Source organism: Ursus americanus, chromosome 25 (assembly GCF_024610735.1).
Source record: "Ursus americanus isolate L20-20 chromosome 25, mUrsAme1.1.p, whole genome shotgun sequence".
In the NCBI taxonomy this organism is placed as follows: Eukaryota; Metazoa; Chordata; class Mammalia; order Carnivora; family Ursidae; genus Ursus; species Ursus americanus.
In genome coordinates, this window is record NC_142151.1 from 5207702 (window position 1) to 5227294 (window position 19593).

Genomic DNA, 19593 nt, shown 5'->3' on the forward strand with positions numbered 1-19593 from the left:
GATTTCAACACCCGGACCATGTCATCACACATTTACAGAGCACTCTCGTGCTTTAGTGTGACTCTTGTGAAGGTCTGAGAACAGTAATAGTTCTGTAGTTTAGAAGCCAGTAGAAGTATTCCAGTTAAGATGCCTAGCCCTTGGTATAGGATTGTGGCAAACATCATATCACTTTTATTAACATCCTTTTAAAATGGAGCAACACATTTCAGATGACATTTTTAGCCGTGTGGTTACAGTAAATGGTTCATATGCACTCGTAAAGAAATTCTAGATGGTTTTCCAGGGGCTATAATGAGAGGAAACAAAAACAGAATAGTTCAACTGGGAAACTAAACATCCAGGTTCTAGTCTCAGCCCTGACCCTACCTCACATTCCTATCTTTGTACCCATCTCTCTATTTCTATGTGCAGGAACAGCCGAGGCAAAAAAATGCCCCTGACGTTAGTGGAAATTTTGGAAATACTTCAAATATGAAATGGGCCTCCATGACTTTTTTCCAGCTCTGCCTAGTCTTTTGGTTCATCAGGCCCAACCTCCTTTCACGGGGTCCTAGGGCAATGGCCCAAGAGTCTGGAGGACCAGAAAAGAGAGGAAGTCCCAGAAGGGGCAAAGTTGGCAGGGGCCAAGGTGGGAGTGGGAGTTTTCCTGGCCTATTACCCCCATTTACTACACATTTTGGTTTAATATGGTCGTTCTCAAGCCTCAGAGTTTTAACATCTAGTTAAGTACTATCTACGCAGATTCCATCCTTTATTATGATTTACAAAGGTTTAAAGAATAATCCAGTTCTTTCCTGTCGTCTGGGGGTAGGAAGGCTAGGGAGGAAGAATGATCTGAGAAGAGAGTGGCAGGCAGAGGAGGGCTAGAAATGGGGTGAATATGTAATTTCTAGGGTACAAATGTACGTCAGGACAAACTACATCCATATAAGATAGAAATATGACCCTAAAAAATATGTCCTCATTTTGCCTCGAGTCAATTTTATGTTGTTCCGTATCAGATATATAGAGATACAAATTTTAAATATTAATAATTTCATATGGTCTAAGAGAAACTTTAAAAACTACAACTAGGGGCGCCTGGGTGGCTCAGTCGTTAAGCGTCTGCCTTCAGCTCAGGGAGTGATCCCGGCGTTCTGGGATCAAGCCCCACATCAGGCTCCTCCACTGGGAGCCTGCTTCTTCCTCTCCCACTCCCCTTGCTTGTGTTCCCTCTCTCACTGGCTCTCTCTCTCTCAAATGAATAAATAAAAATCTTTAAAAAATAAAATCGTTTAAAAAATAAATAAAAACTACAACTAAAGCCTCTTCCCATATCTGTCCCCTTCTTTTTCCCTTGCCCTGTTCTCCTGTAGTTAACTCCTTATAGTTTCTTTCTAGTGTATCTTCCTAGTGTTTCGTTATGCAAAAATAAATGCATTTGTAACTCCCCAACCTTTGTGCACAAAATATATATAGCATAGTGTCTACTCAGTCTGATAGCTTGCTCACCTATACCCTGGAGATAATCCCCTATCAGTAAATGCAGGCCTTCCTCATTCTTGTTTAGGCTCCACAGTATTTCGATGTAGGAAGTACCATAGTGTTTTTAGCAAATCCCCTCTCTATGGACAATTTGCACATTAAGACATTTTATCAGGGGAGGAGGGAGACAAAAAAAGAAATTTTATCAGTGTGTTTTGAATATATGCGGTGTTCCAGGGACACTATTTTAATCTTTTTCACTCTTCACACTCAATCACTACCACAGCATGACGCGGTTCTGCTTGGTGTTCCCACAGCCCCGAACCCTTCCCTTCGCTCTGCAAGCGCCCTCTGCCTGCGCAGCAGCTCCTGGGGCATGGGCCACGGCTGCGCTGTCCAGCACTGTAGCCCCTACTTGGGGGCAGTTGTTCACGTTTAAATGAATCAAAATAAAATTGCATTCTCCAGTCGGGCTAGCTACATTTCAAGGTCTCAGTAGTCACCTGTGGCTGGTGCCCACCACACCGGACGGTGCAGATAAAGAACGCTCCACGTGGAGGTTGTTCCTTGTCTAGCTCCCTCATTTGACCGTTCCTATCTTGAGGGGCAGGGACGGGGATTTTTCTCTGGTTCTCCTTGGTGCTTCCCTAGCACAGTGCCAAGGACATCATCTGTGTTCAATAAATGTGCAGTGGGGAAATGAGTGATGAGGACACGGGGCTCACGGCCTAAGTGTGCCCAAGGTCACAATCAGCACGTGCCTGAGCTGTTATTCGAACCCAGACTGTTTAGGTGCTCAGCAGGGTCATAATGACTCACGTTAATTTTCAAAATATTAAATCAATAGCTACTGAAAACAAAACTTGTAGCTGAATAAGACTGGAGAAAGCTTTTCCTTCCTTTTGATTTTTTTTTTTTCTGGAAGTTTTGGATATCTGATCCTAAAGATCCCCTGGGAACCTCACAGAAGCTCTCACGTGAGAATTGGGTGGGGAAGGCCCCAACCTCTGGCCTCTGGAAAGCAACGGTTTGTTTCCGTCTGTAAATACACTGTATGAATTTGCCAGGCTACCACAGCAAACTACCACAGACTGGGCGGCTTAAACAGAAGTTGACTTCTCACAGTTTTGGGGGCTAGAAGCCAAAGATCAAGGGGTTGGCATGTTAGGTCTCTCCTGAAGCCTCTTTCCTTGGCTTGCAGATGGCGGCCTTCTTCTTAGGTCTGCACGTGGCCCCCTCTGAGCGATCTGTGTCCTTCCTGATCTCTCTCCTTATAAGGGCACGGGTCAGACGAGATTAGGGCCCACCCTGAAGACCTCTTTTTAACTTAATTACCTCTTTTAAAGACATTATCTCCAGATCCACTCACACTCTGAAGTACTGGGGATTAGGACTTCAACGTGTGAATTTGGGGGAGGCACAATTCAGTCCATAGCATCTACTGTTCCCTAGAGAGAACTAGAGTCCATCCTCTTTAACATTTCTCTTTGACGAAGAGATAACAGAACTTATATTAGGCTTATCCAATTACAGGCTGCTTTTATTTTTTATTTTTTTTATTTTTTATTTATTTATTTGACAGAAAGAGACAGCCAGCGAGAGAGGGAACACAAGCAGGGGGTGTGGGAGAGGAAGAAGCAGGCTCCCAGCGGAGCAGGGAGCCTGATGCGGGGCTCAATCCCAGGACGAAGGCAGACACTTAACAACTGGGCCACCCAGGTGCCCCTACAGGCTGCTTTTATTCTACAGAGAAAGAAAGACTGCAAATGCTTTGTTCTTCAGAACGCAAGATGCACTTCAGTTGACACGGAGTGAGAAGTCTGCGTAAGGAAAAGCAAACAGAAGCATGGAGAGGAGAGGTTGAAGGAGTCCCAGGGGACCACACCACTGGCGGAGTCAGTCACACCACAGCGTGGCAGGTGGGGGGGGGGGGAGCGTGCTTTGGAGATATCTGAAACGCGGTGTACCCACCTTTTACGGAGCAGCTAGGGGACGATCTTCTCCTGGTCAACTTCTAATTAGGCCATTAAATCCAGGTACGGGTGGTTTTTTAAAAAAGATGGGGCAAAATTAGGGAAGGGTTAGATATCCCGTTCTAGTCACACTTTTCTCCCCCGCTGTAAAAGTACAAGTTTGTTGCAGATAGAAGGCAGAAGAATAAAATGCAGAAGAATAAAGAAGGAAATAAAGAATAACACCTGAAACTAATGTAACATTGTATGTCAACTCTACTTCAATAAAAAAATAAAGAATGAAAATGAAAGGGTGCTCAGTCCTTTGAGCATCTGACTCTTGGTTTCCGCTCAGATCCATGGTCTCAGGGTGGGAAGATTGAGCCTGAGTCTGGCTCCATGCTCAGCGGGGAGTCTGCTTGAGATTCTCTTTCCCTCTCCCTCCCCCCACTCCTCCCCCTTCTTGCACATGCACACATATTCTTGCTCTCTAATACATAAATAAAATCTTTTTTGAAAAAAAAAAAAAAAGAATGAAGGGGCGCCTGTGTGGCTCAGTTGGTTAAACGACTGCCTTCGGCCCAGGTCATGATCCCAGGGTCCTGGGATTGAGCCCCATGTTGGGCTCACTGCTCAGTGGGGAGCCTGCTTCTCCCTCTCCTGCTCCTCTGCTTTGTGCTCTCCCTGTCAGATTAGTGAATAAAATCTTCAAAAAACAAATAAAATAAAATGAAATAAAATACTTTTCAATTATGTTTCAAAAACGTGATCATTCCACATACACTGCTCTTGGAATCTGCATTTCCACTTATTATATCATGAACGGTGTTTGGTTTACTTTTAAAAATCTTGTTATTAATAACTGAAAAAGAATTCCATCACATTGATGTGGTTGAACTTGTTTAAAACACACAGATAGGGGCGCCTGGGTAGCGCAGTCGTTAAAAGCGTCTGCCTTCGGCTCAGGGCGTGATCCTGGCGATCCGGGATCGAGTCCCACATCGGGCTCCTCCGCTGGGAGCCTGCTTCTTCCTCTCCCACTCCCCCTGCTGTGTTCCCTCTCTCGCTGGCTGTCTCTCTGTCACATAAATAAATAAAATCTTTAAAAAAAAAAAAAAACAAAAAAAAACCACACAGATAATTTGTTTAACTATGACCATGTGGGTTGGAAAAACAAAATTTATTAAAGGAGTGGAAATAATCCCAAACCACATGTGATAAAAGTAATTAATAACTTCTGACTGTAATTTTGTAGTACAGACAACACAAATACCCTCCCCAGAAACCGGCTCCGACCACAGCCCTGCACCACTCCACAGGAAGCCTGGGTGAGATGCAGCTGCAGGACTAGGCAGAGTGGTCCGGTTCACTAAGAACTGAGGTGAGCTGTGGATTATACGCTGTCATTTAAGGGAAGCCATGTGCATCTCTTCTAGCTTGATTCAGACAGATGCAATACTTCCATCAACAGATTCATTCCTGAGGGTCACTGAAAGAGGGTCCTGTCCCTTAAGAAAGATATGTGTGGGGCAGGCCATGTGTGTAAAATCAGTCAGCCTCGAACCTTCAGAATTTCGATGTCTCAGAACTTTAGCCAGAGAGACTGTGACAGCTTGGGAAGTGAGATTCCTGAAGGCGCAGAGCTCTCTAGAAGCCTGTAAGGGTGTGGACCAGGAGGCTGAGCTCCTGAAGGCATGCTATTCCAATCTGGATCATTTAGGGTCTCGGATACTTAAGGTTTGGAGGGAATAAGCTGAATTTCCTCTCAGCAATCTGGGCTGGACGTGACACTCCAAGGTTGCTTTATGGTCTCCACTCTGGACTCTGTCCTGCCTTCCTCTAAATCCTCTGAACCTTGGCTGGACTCAGCTCCCAGCTAACCTATTTCTCCTTGCGTTTGAATTCTTATCTCGGTGAACGGCACCACCAATTGTTCATTTGTCAAAGCTTAGTGAGTTTTGTTTCCTCTCTCACCCTCACAGCCAACCTGGTTACCAATTCTTGTTGATTTTGCCTGGGGACTGTTTCTGAGACTCTCTCCCTCATTGTCAAGCTCAGAAGCATGGCCTGAGCTTAGGGCACCCCGACTCTCCAGTCCAGCCCGACACCGTGACTAGAGGAGTCTTTCTAATGGTGGTACTGATTATGTCACACCTGCGTCAAAATGGCCTTTCCGATGCCCAAACTCTCGAGCAGGGGATACAATGATCTTCACAACCTGGCACCCACTTATTGTAGTCTGTTCTTCCAGCACACCAGTTTACAAGACTTTCCCTGCTTTTCCGAGACAGCCTGTGTGTACACGCTGCTATGGGTCTTCCCCCCTCGAGTTGGTAAGTTCTCATTTATTCTTCGAGAGCTGGAGCAAATGTCACCTCTGTAACTTAGAATTCATTGTTCCTTCCCCTGGGTTCCCTTTGAGCTCCACCTAATTGTCTTCCCACCTAGACTGTGAGCTTCTGGAGGGTAGGGACCTATCCTTGCACCTAGCATGGTGCTCAAAGTCAATAGACACTCAACAAATAATTATTGCATTAGATAGCTAGTGTTTACAGTTTGTACTTCCTTTGGTGTCTATATACTGCCCTGCAGTCTTTTCATGTATATGAGGTGTGACCAAGCCCTGATGTGACTCATTATTTAATAGGCATACCGGAATTTATGTAATCAAATCGGAGCTGCTTCCTTCAAAGTCTTCACCTCATGAGACTGGATACTTCGTCCAGCGATGCTGTCATTGCTCAAAACACCTCTGGAGCACCTCTCTTGCAAACAACTTTGGCATTTATAGCACTTTCTTTTCTGTCTTCTCTGTGGTAGCTTTTTTGGTTTCCATTTATTCAACATTTATTATGTGCTTATCTATCCCAGGCACCAAGCTGGTGCTGGGTGAAAGATAAGATAAATCAGACATTTACTCTGTCTTCAAAGAAGTTTCTGTTTGGTAAGGGAGATAAGATCTGGACAACCACTGCAATACAAGGTGAAGTGATAATGCTCCCTCCAGGTTGGATCTGATTTTTGGAAAAAGCCGAAAGTCCTTTGATTTCAGCCTCCCAACGAGGTGAAAGACAGAGGTATGTGATAACACAGCTTGAAGCCAACGTGTTCTCAACACTTCCAAAAAGGAGTCCAGTGCGTTTCCAGCACCCCTCTCCCCAACAAGAGACTAAACTATCTGGCAGGTTCGTTCCAAACCCAGACTCCCACTTTGTGGCAATGCTCTTCTATATACGGAGTCTTCCCAGCTAAAGCTAAGCTCTTTGAGGGCAGGTGCTGAGGTCTTATTTTCGCTTTTGTTTTCACAGCATCGGGGGGACACATAATATATATCGGATAAATATTCATTGAGTTACTGAGCCCAAAAGGTTTCTCAACGTGCCACACGGAGTTCACAGCGAGCCTCCTCTCCCATGTGCTTTATACGCTTGGTAGGGACAGCTCCTCAAGAGACAGAGGACAACGATCGAAAGGACCAACGCCGGGGAGGGCACGCATGGGGGCACCGGCGGCGGATCTGGGACTAGAGCCCGGGAGTTCCTGCTTCCTGGTTCCCCGGAGCGAGTGTCCTTTGGTGGGAGCCGCGGGGAAGGGAGCAGCCCTTCCTGCGCGTCGGGCGCCCGCCCCTTCCCCGGCCTCCCAGGGACTTGTGCGGAGAGGCGCCGGCCGGGGACGCCGACGGTGGCAGGGCCACCCACAGAACCCCCCCACCCCGGTTATGAGGAAGATTTTCAGCTCCTGGGAAAGACAGTCGGAGACTCGGCCAGGAGAGGCAGGAACCGGGGGGCTCCGGGAGGAGGAAGAGAGGCGCGGCCGAGAGATCCAGGGGAAAGTCTGCGCGCCGGGGAGCGGCGGAGGCCGCGTCCAAGCCGAGGGGTCCGCGGGGCCGGGCCGCCGTCCGGCCGCCCCGCCGCGCGCACGCCTCCCCTCCCCCGCCGGCCCCGCCCCCGCCCGGCCGCCCCCTCCCCCCGCCGCCCAGTCTCCTCCCCGAGGGGCCGGGGGCAGGGCCGCCCCTCCCTCCGGCTCCCTCCCTCCCTCAGCTGCGCGCATCTCATACCAGCCCTCATTCCGCACATTCCAGGCTTCCTCCTTTCAAACTCCAGGCCAGGGGGCGGGCAGGGCCCGAGCTCCCGGCTCCCGCCGCCCGCGGCCGCGTCCCCCAGGTGAGTGGCGCCCGCCTCGCCGCGCGCCCCCCCCCCCCCCCGTCGCGCCGGCCCCTCGGCCGCGTGCGCCGCCGCTCTTTTCTTCCCCCCCTCGCCCTTCCCGCCCCGGACCTCTCGGCCCGGCCCGCGCCCCCCCTGCCCTCCCTTCCGCCGCTGGCCCCCGAGCTCCCTTCCTCTCGCCCGTTGACTCACTCCTCCAGGAATAGGGAGCTCCCGTGCTTTCCCGTCAGTCCCATTCTGGGAAAACTCCTCCCTCGGCGCGCTCCGCTCTGCTCCGCTCGGCTCGGCGCGCCAGCCCCAGGCGGCGGCGAAGCGGGTGCGGGCCGGCGCGGGGTGGGCTCCGGCCGCCGCCCGCCCTCCTCCCTGCCCGGCCGGTGGCCCCGGGCCGCCGCGGGTTTGCGCGCGCTGCCCCCTGTCGTCCCGCAGTGCCGTCTCCGCCCCCGGGAGCTCGCGGCGGAGAGTTGGCGCGCGCGGCGGACCCCGTGGAGCTGGCTTAGCGCCTCCGCCCCACCTTCCCGCACCCTGGGACCGGTAAGGCGGCGGCGCGGCGCGGGGACTCGAGGACCTGGCCGCAGGGCCGGCGTCGGGCGGGGCGTGAGGAGCTCTCCCGGCACGTGGAGGCGGCGCGGACCTCCGGCTGGGGCCGGGGGGTGGATGCGAGGGGCTTCGCGGGAAGGGGTCCCGGAAGCCGAAAGGCCCAGAAGCAGAACCGGGAGCGGCGGCGGTCGAAGGGACCCAGCACCCATGCTTCTTTTCTGCCGGGCCCTTTTCGGAGTTGGAAGGGCGAGCCCTGGAGGTAGTGTATTGGCTGGTGTAAACGCTGAGGCTTTGCGAAAGTGGAGGAGACCCCTCCGGAGGGTCCCCTGCTCCCCGAGGCTTGAGAAGCCTGTTATATTCCACGGTGGGGACCAGCCTGAGGGAGAACTCCCAGACCCGAAGCGCGCCTTTCCCAGGGACACACACGGGCTCCGTGCACATGTGTGTAAAGGGGATTCCGGTCACACACAGTGGCTGTCTGATGAGTTCATGTGACCGCCTGACTGTCCCGTCTCCCTAGTTTTGGGTGTATGTGAGGGTGATATCTGTTCACATATGACTCACCTTGGCTGCCAGTAGGTGTATTTGTTTGTGTTGAACTGAGTGTATTTCCACTCGAGAAGAGTCTATCTGAAAGTCTGAGTGTCTCTGAGTTCTTGTGCAATGCCAGGTCTCTACGTGTGTAGTTCTCTGTGAGGATGTTGGTTCTGGGCATGACTGTTTTTCCTGCCGGCATGACCATGGCCAAGAGACCGTGTCTCTGGTTATGTGTGTGCAGGGATAATTGGACTGTGGTTGTTGGAGTGTGTGGTCCCCAAGGCTCCATTCGCCCTGGGCTGGGCAGAGCTGGAAGGAAGCTGTCCACACCTGCCTCCTCCAGGCAGCTGTCTTTCTGAGGGCGAGTGGGTTCTGTTCTTGCCTGCAACAGTTGAGAGAGCAAGCTGCTAGAAGGCTAAAGGAAGTTGAGATCTTTGTCTCGTGGTAATGGGACAGGTTGTTGATAGTGAGAACTGGGGATGTTTCTCAGACCGTCTTGAATCTCGAGAGGTGTGTGACCAGTGCTTTTCAGGTAGGGCCCAAGGACAGAGAACGGATGTATACCAGCCTGAACTACTTTCCTTGGAGCTAGCTGCCCAGCAGTCAAGTGGAAGAATCCTCATTCTTTACAACTTGCTAGGTTACACTTTGCTGCGGGAAGGAAAGGGAATAACTGCGGGCATGCTTTAGTGCCCGCTGGGAGGGAAGAGCTGCCTTTGATTTGCTAGTTGACCTGTGGGAAGACGCATCTGGGTGTCTTAAGTTTCCCCATCTCTTCCTTTGTGTTTTGCTTTTTTTTTTTCTTTCTCTGTCTGGGGTCTTATCATTTGAAATATTTTAGAGGCAGGAACTGGGCAGGGAGGGAGCATGACTGTCCAGGAGATCGGCAGAAGTGACATAGCATGTGATGGTGTTGGTGGGGGAGCACTGGCGGATCTGGCAGAGTTCTTTCTTCATTCAGAGGGGTGGGGGCTGGTAGCTGCTCCTCCGTGCACTCCCAAGGATGTAGATGTTCTGGTGAAAGCCATCTCACCCTCTCACCTGCTTAGACCAGGTGTGCGCCAGGGCTTTGACAGCATCGGGTCTAAAGGCAGCATTGAGGAAATAGGAAAGATGCAGATTGGGAGCTGGACATACCTGGGTGCAGATCCTGGCAGTCACTTGCAGTTGTAAAGGCCCTCAGCCTTAGTTTCCTGATGAGTAATATGGGAGGGGGGTGATTAATACCTATCCAAAACGCTTGTTGTGAAAATTCTATTTGCCAAGTACCTAGCATGCTGTATGGCCCATTCCAGACTCAGTAGCCAGTGTGTCCTAAGCGTATTTCAGCATGGAACCTCTTTTTTTTCCTACGAACTTCTCGGAACACCCTTTGACAACCCCTGCCCTGTTCATTTGTGTTTACTTAGCAGACATGAATTGAGCTTTTGCCATAGGCCAGGCCCTGTATGATCTTCATCTTTAGGAACTAGGGTAGCTAGCTGGTGGCCCAGGTGGAGGTGGGGGCAGGGCTTTGTCCCGGGAGCACAGGGTCTTCAACTCCTTTGTTGTAACTCCATTTGTGCCTTGACCCCAGGGTGTACCTGCTGAATGTTATTAGGCACTCTGATGTTAGCGTCTAACTCCTTCATTTTAAAGACAGGGAAACTCCTGGGTGGCTCAGTCAGTTAAGCGTCCGGGTCATGATCCCAGGGTCCTGGGATCGAGTCCTGCATCGGGCTCCTTGCTCAGTGGGGAGCCTGCTTCTCCCTCCACCTGCCGCTCCCCCTGCTTGTGTGTTCTCTCTCTGACAAATAAATAAATAAAAATCTTTGAACACAGAGAAACTGAGCCCCTAGTGGGACAGTAACTTGCTTAAGATTACACAACCAGTGAGTCACAGAGCTGGGACTAGAGTCCATTCTGTTCTCACTTCGCATTCTGTCTCCTCCTCTGTGGATCCTGATGCTCAGACCCCCTAGCCACCTTCATCTAACAGGTGCAGAGGCTGGACCGGTCTGGCTTGGTGACATCTCCCATCTTGTGGCTCAGGTAGGAGGCAGAGATACTCCCCTCCATCGCAGCAGAAAGCATGGAACTGTAGGATCCGAGAAGGCCAACTTTGGAAGGGGCCCTTTGGGGGTCTTTAAATGCACCCTCCTTTTGCCTTGCTGGTTTGTACATTACTTGGCCAGGTGGAAAAGGGTCTCCCTATCTTTCTAGGTCTCCTGGGATGCAAATGTCGCAACCTCCCTTGCCTTCCATTCTGGGGTCTTGCACTGGTGACCAGCACAGAGCAATACCTGTTGCCTAATCAGTGGCTCCTCTCCTTCTCAGTGCAAGTGGAGGACATGGGTCACCAGCTTTTCTCCGTGGCCTTTTCTGTAGTCGAGGTCAGTCTGGGGGCAGTGGGAAATTCAGGGCTTGTGAGGGTGGCTTTACCTTGCCTGTCTTATTTTGCCCCCCATGACCCTTTGTTGGCAGGGGTTGGGACGACAGCTCCCTTTAAAGCTCTGAAATTGGAGCTGAACAGCTGCTCTCCCATGCCCTCCCCCCACTTCCCCCGGGGGTTTAACCAGCTCAGGGGCCCAGGTGGAGGTGGGGGCAGGGCTTTGTCACTGGGCAGTGTGGTCTCCAACTCTGTGTTCTAATTCCAGCTTTGCCTTGACCTCTTCTGAAATAACAGTTTTCTCCTTGCTTTTGGTTTTTCCATTTAGATATTAGGGAGATTCTAATCACCTCCTGGATCATAGGGTCCTGGAGCATTAAGCTGGTAGCGACTGGATCTTTGTTTGGGAACATTTCCACTGGAACTCCAGTCCCTAAGATGGGTGCCCACATCCTCCTGCTTTTAATAGAGGCAGGCCCCTGGAAAGGCGGGAGGACGGCCCGGCTCCGGTAGTGTGGGCCAGCTCCATCACGGTGTTGAGGGTGGGCGGGCCCCCATGGGTGGAGACCTGGCTTCCTTTGACCCAAACTTCATGGGAACAATGGACTTCAGAGGAGTCACCAGGGGCAGGAAATGGGAGCCGTGCTAAGGCAGGGTGACCCTCCTGTGGGATGAGATTGCATATCCGGCTGAAAGGAAGGGCAGGGTTTTGGGGGCAGTGCAAAGGGCACTGGGGAAGGCTGATGACACGTAGGGTGGGCCTCTCCTTCCAAGAGGGGCCTTTACTTAGAGTGAAACCTGAACTGCTTGGAGCCCATTATTTGGCGGAGTGGTCTGCTCTCTGTCTTACCAGCAAAGGTATTGTGGTGTCTGCCAGCATCAGCTCATGCCAAGCTCACTCCTGCCAGAACCATGAATTCCCCTTCCCTTCAAGCCCTTGAGAGGTCTTCGTGAATTGTCCTGGCTGGGATAAAAGGCTAGTTTTGTTTCTTCCTGGCTGATCTCCATCTTGGCTTTGAGCCTTGAGTAATAGTTGACGAGGGAGGCAATTTGTTCAGTAGACAGAGCTCTGGGTGGGGAGGCAACAGGCCTGGATCAGCTGGACAACATAAAGGGATTTATTTATTTATTTATTTTTGTAGCTATCGTTAGAGCCATAAGACAACCAGGACAGGTAGGGGGAGATTCCTGATGCATGTGGTGGATCGTTCTTGGTGGCAGAGCACACTTCTCTTGCTTTCCTCTTTCTTTTTTTTTTTTTTTTTTTTTTAAGATTTTATTTTATTCGACAGAGATAGAGACAGCCAGCGAGAGAGGGAACACAAGCAGGGGGAGTGGGAGAGGAAGAAGCAGGCTCATAGCGGAGGAGCCCGATGTGGGGCTCGATCCCATAACGCCGGGATCACGCCCTGAGCCGAAGGCAGACGCCCAACCGCTGTGCCACCCAGGCGCCCCGGCTTTCCTCTTTCTGAAGGACTTGGTGAGAGGGCTCAGGAGAAGAGGAGTGGGCTTTAGGAGCAGGGAGACACTGCACCGACTTGCCTTTTGTGAGTTCCGGTGGCCAGGTTTTTACACATCAAGTTTGGGGTTCCTGCTAGCAGCTGCAGGAGTAAGCACAGGATCCCTCTAGGATCTGGGAGGAGCCCTGCCAAATGGGAGAGGGAGGTAGGGTGGAGAAATGATAACTGCTGTTATCATTTTCCTTTAATGTGGCAAGATCTGGAAGTGTCAGGCGGTAAGTTTCTTACTGACGAGGGGACTCCACAGTGGCGTTGAGAGAACTGCTTGCCAACATGGTCACCCCACCAAGTCTTGGAAGCATCATCTACTTGAGGTTTGGCAGAAATGTTTAGTAAGGACTTGGAATCTCATGATTTTTCTTGGGTTCAAGAGAAATAAATAGGATCTGGCTGCTGCAGCAGTAAGGTGGATTTGTAGCTGGTTGAAAGGCTACCCTGGCTGCTGGCACTGAGCTCATGTCACCATGGCGGTGGGAGGTCTCTAGTGATAGGCCACAGAGCTCTCATTTTGGCTTTGTCCTCTTATCAGTTCTGTCGGTGTCTGGGATAGCAAGCATACTGGAGGACAGAACCAGGATTCAAAATCATCTTAATTGCCTAAATGCTGATATTAAGCAAAAATAGGAGATGAAAAAACCATTTTTTTCTGTTAAGATTAATACATGCTCATGTGGAAAACCTTTATAAATTAAAGAAGGAAAAATGGTACATAATGCCACAACTCAGGGATGAGCATGGTTAATATTTTGGTATATATCCCTCCAAATTCGTGTTCATGCAAATAAATGTATATATTTTAACATAATTGCAATTATACTCTATCCTGTTTTTTTTCTTACTGAATACTATATAGTAAGTAATATCCCATGTCATAAAAAATAATTTAAAGCCATAATTATAAGGATCTGGATAATATTACCTTACATGAATATACCTTAATTTCTTTAACTGCATACTACCAAATGTTTTTTTTTTTTTTTTAAGATTTGATTTATTTATTTGTTAGAGCACAAGCAGGGGTAGTGGCAGGCAGAGGGAGAAGCAAGGAGCCCCATGTGGGACTCGATCCCAGGACCCTGGGATCATGACCTGAGCTGAAGGCGGATGCTTAACCGACTGAGCCACGCAGGTGTCCCCTACCAAACATTTTTGTAAGTTGTGTTCAATTTTTAGCTGTTAAAAAATTACTTGACATTTAGTTATATTAAATATGTATACTTATCTCAAGATGAACTCAAATAGATTTAAATATGAAATCCTGGGGTGCCTGGGTGACTCAGTCATTAAGTGTCTGCCTTCGGCTCAGGGCGTGATCCCGGCGTTCTGGTATTGAGCCCCACATCAGGCTCCTCCGCTGGAGCCTGCTTCTTCCTCTCCCACTCCCCCTGCTTGTGTTCTCTCTCTCACCAGCTGTCTCTGTCAAATAAATAAATAAAATCTTTAAAAAAAATAAAAACAAATATGAAATCCTGCATTTAAGTATGTATAGAATAGGAACTTATTATCAGTTCGTGGGGGAGAAAACTTGGGGCTTTGGTTGATGAAGGAAGGAGGAGGGAAGTGAGCATTTATTAAGTGCCTATCAGGTGCCAATTCTAGACATTTCTGCCTACATCACCTTGTTTAATTTTCATGGCAGCCCTGTGAGATAGGGTTTGCTCATTTGATTTTGTTTTGTTTTTTAACCTCTGCTTTACAGAAAAGGAGAAAAATTACACAGATTAATTCTGGGGTTGGAGTTTGAACCCAGGTCAACCTGACTCTTCCCACTGCCCTGTTAAACCCTGAGCCTGTGTGGGCCAGTGGTGTGGCGGGGTCTGCATCAAGAACCTTAGTCCGGTAGGCTCTGCAGTGCTCTGGCCACATTGGGAGCCGTGTCTGGTTTCGGAGGGTGCATACACCCCGACCTGTTAAGTACTGAGCTTACCCATATTGTGAGTGTCTTAGCAGAGGTGGGTATAGGGGGTCGGAACCTGTCCCGCCCTCAGGGTGCTGTCATTTCTCGCTGTCAGAAAGCAAGCCCTCTGCAGCAATACGGATTGGGTCCATGGGATCTGAAGTCAGTTTCACTCTGCAGCATCACATCGACCTACAGGGAATTTCATGATGTAGGAAGATGTAGATAGAGCTTGCTAGGGCTGCTTTGGAGGAGGTTTTTGTAGTGGGTGGGCAGTGGCACCAGAGGACCTCTAGGGCTTCTGCTTCCTCCATGTGGTCCTGGGCCTCAGTTTCTCCGCTTGCAGCAGGTGGGGGTTGCCCTAGGCCGTGAGGGAGGGATTTTCCCACCTTGCCATTCTGGGATTCCTGCTGGAAGGAGGTGAAGATAAGCTGTCTCCAGAGCTGCAGGCAAGGCAGTGTCTGAGCGGTTGGAGGAGATGGAGTGGGGAGTTGTGGGAGTTACCGCCTGGCTTCCCATCACATGCGAGCTGAATGAGCCCGGGGTGAGGGACAGGCTGCGCCCCTATAGCTGGAGCAGGGGAAGATGAGCAGTGGCCACAAGCACAGACTCCGGAGCCATACTGCCTAATAGAAATATAATGTAAGCCAGACATGGAATTTTAAGTTCTTTAGGAGTCACTTTTAAAAAGTAAGGAGAGGGATGCCTGGGTGGCTCTGTCGGTTAAGCATCCGCCTACGGCTCAGGTCATGATCCCAGGGCCCTGGGATTGAGTCCCGCATCCAGCTCCTTGCTCAGCAGGAAGCCTGCTTCTCCCTCTGCCTGCCCCTCCCCCTGCTTTGCTCTCTCTGTCAAATAAATGAATAAAATCTTAAAAAAAAAAAGGAACTGGTAAAATGAATTTTAACAGTGTATTAAACAACTATGTCTAAGATATTATCGTTTAAATGTGCCATCAGTTGTAAAAAAATATATTAATGAGATAACGTATATTTTTTTCATACAAAGTGTTGGGAATCCAGTGTGCATTTGACACTTACCAGCACATCTCAGTTTGGACGAGCTGCTCTTCAAGGGCTCAGTGGCCACATGTGGGTGGTGACTAGTGTTTGAACAGTATAGCTTTGTAGCCAGCCTGCCTGGGGTTGAATCCCTTTTCTGCCACTCATCAAGCTATGTGGCCTTGAGCAAGTTATCGAACTGCTCTGTGTCTTACTCTTCCCCTCTGCAAGTTGAGGAAAATATTAATAGAACCAACTTCATATGGTTAATGTGAAGATTAAATTAGTTAATATTTGTAATATGCTTAGGTTTTTACGTGGCACATACTAAACACTGTTTATCTAATAAGTGACCCATAAATTGTCTTTTTTTTAAAGATTTTATTTATTTATTTGACAGAGAGAGAGACAGCCAGCGAGAGAGGGAACACAAGGTGGGGGAGTGGGAGAGGAAGAAGCAGGCCCCCAGTGGAGGAGCCTGATGCGGGGCTCGATCCTAGACCGCCGGGATTGTGCCCTGAAACAAAGGCAGACGCTTAGCAACTGAGCCACCCAGGCGCCCCCATAAATTGTCTTTAAACTCTGGCCAGGCTACGTTTGTAAGAGGGAGAGGCCAGTGATATGTTGAGAAGAACTCAGTCCTGGAGTGTCCCTGTATGTAGGCTGTGCCTCTACCCTGTAGTTCTTTTTTTTTTTTTAAAGATTTTATTTATTTATGTGACAGAGAGACAGCCAGTGAAAGAGGGAACACAGCAGGGGGAGTGGGAGAGGAAGAAGCAGGCTCCCAGCGGAGGAGCCCGATGTGGGGCTGGATCCTGGAACGCCAGGATCACGCCCTGAGCGAAGGCAGACGCTTTAACGACTGAGCTACCCAGGCGCCCCTCTACCCTGTAGTTCTATGTAGTGGAATTGCCTTCAGATCAAATGGACCTAATCTATTGTTGAAAAGAAGGCCCGCCTTCTAGAAGTGAGAAGAAATGTCAGCACTTGTATGATAAGACAGGTTCCAATGCATCAACAGGTGTGTCCTAAGCATCTGTCCTGCTTGGGGCTTGCAACTGGGAAGGCGTGGAAGAAGCAGAAGCATCCTCCAAAATGCTCCATTGTAAATTGCATGATCTCATGTTGGAATGGGGGGTGAGGTCAGTTCCAGCACTTGGAAGTTGAAGCAATAGTCGTGCTGCTTATGCAAGAGAGGAAGCAGAGCTGTATTAGTGGCTTCCGATACCCTCCTCAGAACTCTGCCAGCCCCAGCACTGCCAGCTTGCCTCTCTTGGCATCAGCCCCCTCTGCCTGCACCTGCCCTTAGCTACTCCACAGTGGTCACAGAGTGCCCACTGTGTCTGGCACTGTGCCAGGGGGTGGTGGGAGAAATGTGGAATAGAAGACCTGGTCCCTGTCCTCAAGGGGCTTGCAATCCAGCAGGGGAGACAGACTGAATAGGAAACACTGAAAACCTGCAGGATTAAAGAAGGGCTAGTTAGAAGCATAAACTAGAGTGGAGCGGTTGCCTGGGAAAGGTGGTTCATTCTGATGGGGCTGGGAGGGGTCAGGGAAGGCTGCTCAGAGGAGGAGGCACTTGGGCTGGCTTTGAAGGTTGGGTGGGGTTTCCATAGGTGTGTGTGTGTGTGTGTGTGTGTGTGTGTGTGTGTGTGCACATGAGAGCAAGCATGTGTGAGCGGGCAAGATGTGTTGGTGGGGGAGAAACAGGGAGAGGGAGAAATGTAGATGAAGGGGCGCCTGGGTAGCGCAGTCGTTGGGCGTCTGCCTTCGGCTCAGGGCGTGATCCTGGCATTCCGGGATCGAGTCCCACATCGGGGTCCTCGGCTAGGAGCCTGCTTCTTCCTCTCCCACTCCCCCTGCTTGTGTTCCCTCTCTCGCTGGCTGTCTCTCTGTCACACAAATAAATTAAAAAAAAAAAAAAAGAAATGTAGATGAAAAGATAGATTTCAGAGTCATGGTCATAAAATTAAGAGTAGGGGAAATAACTAGGTCTTATGAGTGAGGTGGATTTGAGCCAGGTAATCTGGGCAAATAAGTAGGACTTTTTCAAAATTTATTTTTAAATTCACATAAAGCAAAATTTACTCTTCCTGGTGTGTACAGTTCTGGGGGTTTTGACAAATGCAAAGCGTTGGGTATTTCCCAGCACTGTCAAGATACAGAATGGCTCCATCTCCCCGAAAGATTCCCTCATGCTGACACCCCTTTGTTGTCTGTCCGTCTGTCCCCCTCCCCCGTCCCCACCCCGTGCCCATCCCCTGACAGCACGGGTCTGTCCACTCCGGTCATCGTGCCTTTTCAAGAATATCGGATGGAATGAATCCTCCAGTTTGTGGCTTCCGGGTCTGCTGCTCCCACTCAGCCTGATGCCTGAATTCATCAGTCGTGTGTATCAGTCGCTTGTTCCTTTGTATTGCTGTGTAGTATTCCATCATATGGGGCTGCTGCAGTGTGCTTAGCCAGTCACTGGTGGAAGGACTTGAGGTTGTGTCCAGCCTTTGTTGATTTTGAATAAAGCTGCTGTGAACATTTGTGTACAGGTTTCTGTGTGAACACAGGCTTTGATTTCTCTTGGAGAAATAGCGAGGAGTGGGATTGTGGGCTCACGTGGAGGTATGTGTGCGATGGGCTGAGACACGCCCAGCTGTTTGCACAAGTGTACAGCTCTGCATTTCTGCCAGCGATGCGGGACAGTTCTGGTGCTTCGTATCTTCAACAGCATTTGGTATCGTCGGCTTTCTTCTTGTTTCTGTCTTTGACATTCTGATAGGGGTATAGTGGCATCTCATTATGGTTTTAATTTGCATTTGCTTAATGACCAGTGATGTTGAACATTTTTTTGTGTGTGCTTATTTGCCATTTATACAACTTCTTTGATGAAATGTCTATCCAAATCTTTTGCCTATTTTTTCTCTTTGATAGTTATGTTTTGAGAGTTCTTTAATATTCTGGATACAAGTCTCTTGACAGATGTGCAATTTACACGTTTTTGGAGAAAATTCATTTAAGGAGAAAATCTCCACAAGAAGATGGTGGGTGTGAGGGACTCCGAAAGCAAGGAAAGAGTTTGGTGTCCTGAGCCTTGGCCTTTCTCCAGGGGACCCAGGTGAGGCAGGGGGCGGGGAACACCTAGGGCATGACCTATGCAAAAGAAAGGAGGAGGAGGAGGAGGGAACGGCCTTCTGTGAAGTTCTTTTCCTGGCTTAGCACCTGCCATAGAGTATGCTTCCGAATAGGAGGCACAGGTAGCTTCTTGGTTTGCTAGGTACCTGGTCTGCTCCTCATGGCCCCTGGCTCAAGCTGGGCCAGCCCCATGCAGAGCAACAAACGCTAGTGCCCAGTCTGGGTACCGCCATTTACATGGCCTTGTTACCAAACTGGATGACCATGCATTCTGGAATGGGAGGTGGGGTGATTATTGGGTCTGCAAGGGTAAGCCACTGGGTAGGTGTGTGGCTGGTGCAAGAGAGAATCAGTGCGGTGAGATTTCTGGGTCAGGGTGGGGTCCTCTGTGATGGTGACCTCAGCCAAGGGTCCGAGGGCTCTGGGCCATTAGAGTCTCCAGAGCATTGCAGTCTGCACCTCTGTCCTTGTCCAGGCAGCGTGGCTCTGAGCCAGAAGAACATTTCTTTTTTTTTTTTTTTAAGATTTTTTTTTATTTATTTATTCGACAGAGATAGAGACAGCCAGTGAGAGAGGGAACACAAGCAGGGGGAGTGGGAGAGGAAGAAGCAGGCTCATAGCGGAAGAGCCTGATATGGGGCTCGATCCTAGAACGCCGGGATCACGCCCTGAGCCGAAGGCAGACGCTTAACCGCTGTGCCACCCAGGCGCCCCCAGAAGAACATTTCTATGAAAGGTGACCGAGGCTACAGTAGGTGCTGCCTCCTGCCTCTTGTCCAAGCCCAGACCAGCCTGTCCCCTGCTCGTGTCCTGGCAGCTAGGGCACTGTCCAGATGCCAGAGCCTTCGTTATTCCTAGGGGCAGGCCTTTTCCAAAGATGATTAAGGCCTACAGGTGGAGAGAGGCCTACAGGAGCCCTATAAGTTCCCTGCAGCTCCCTGATGCTCTGGACCTTTGGGGGCTCTTCCCCAGTGCTGAGAGCTCCTGCCTGGCTCCTCCCTGAGCCGGGTGTGCACCCAGAGCCC

The 19593-nt window shown here is 49.9% G+C and overlaps 2 protein-coding genes across 9 annotated transcripts in view; one reads left to right on the forward strand and one right to left on the reverse strand.

Annotated features, from left to right (window-relative positions):
- The window catches only part of FOXM1 (forkhead box M1), a 98823-nt gene extending 90696 nt beyond the window's left edge, over positions 1-8127 (reverse strand). For all 3 annotated transcript variants that reach the window (XM_087855541.1, XM_087855540.1, XM_045781261.2), the window contains exon 1: positions 7775-8127. The gene's annotated coding sequence lies outside the window, so the exon portion shown is untranslated. The remainder of the gene's footprint in view (positions 1-7774) is intronic.
- Positions 7433-19593, forward strand: part of TEAD4 (TEA domain transcription factor 4) — a 76384-nt gene continuing 64223 nt past the window's right edge. For 3 of the 6 annotated variants that reach the window (XR_015721589.1, XR_015721590.1, XM_087855542.1), the window contains exon 1: positions 8145-8378. Coding sequence is in view for 3 of the 6 variants with exons in the window: in XM_087855542.1 (XP_087711668.1) it covers positions 8237-8378 (142 nt within the window). In the remaining 3 variants the exon portion in view is untranslated. Of the gene's footprint in view, positions 7583-8143; positions 8379-8676; positions 9189-19593 lie in introns of those variants that run through there. The other 3 variants (XM_087855544.1, XM_045781268.2, XM_087855543.1) reach the window with 3 other exon arrangements.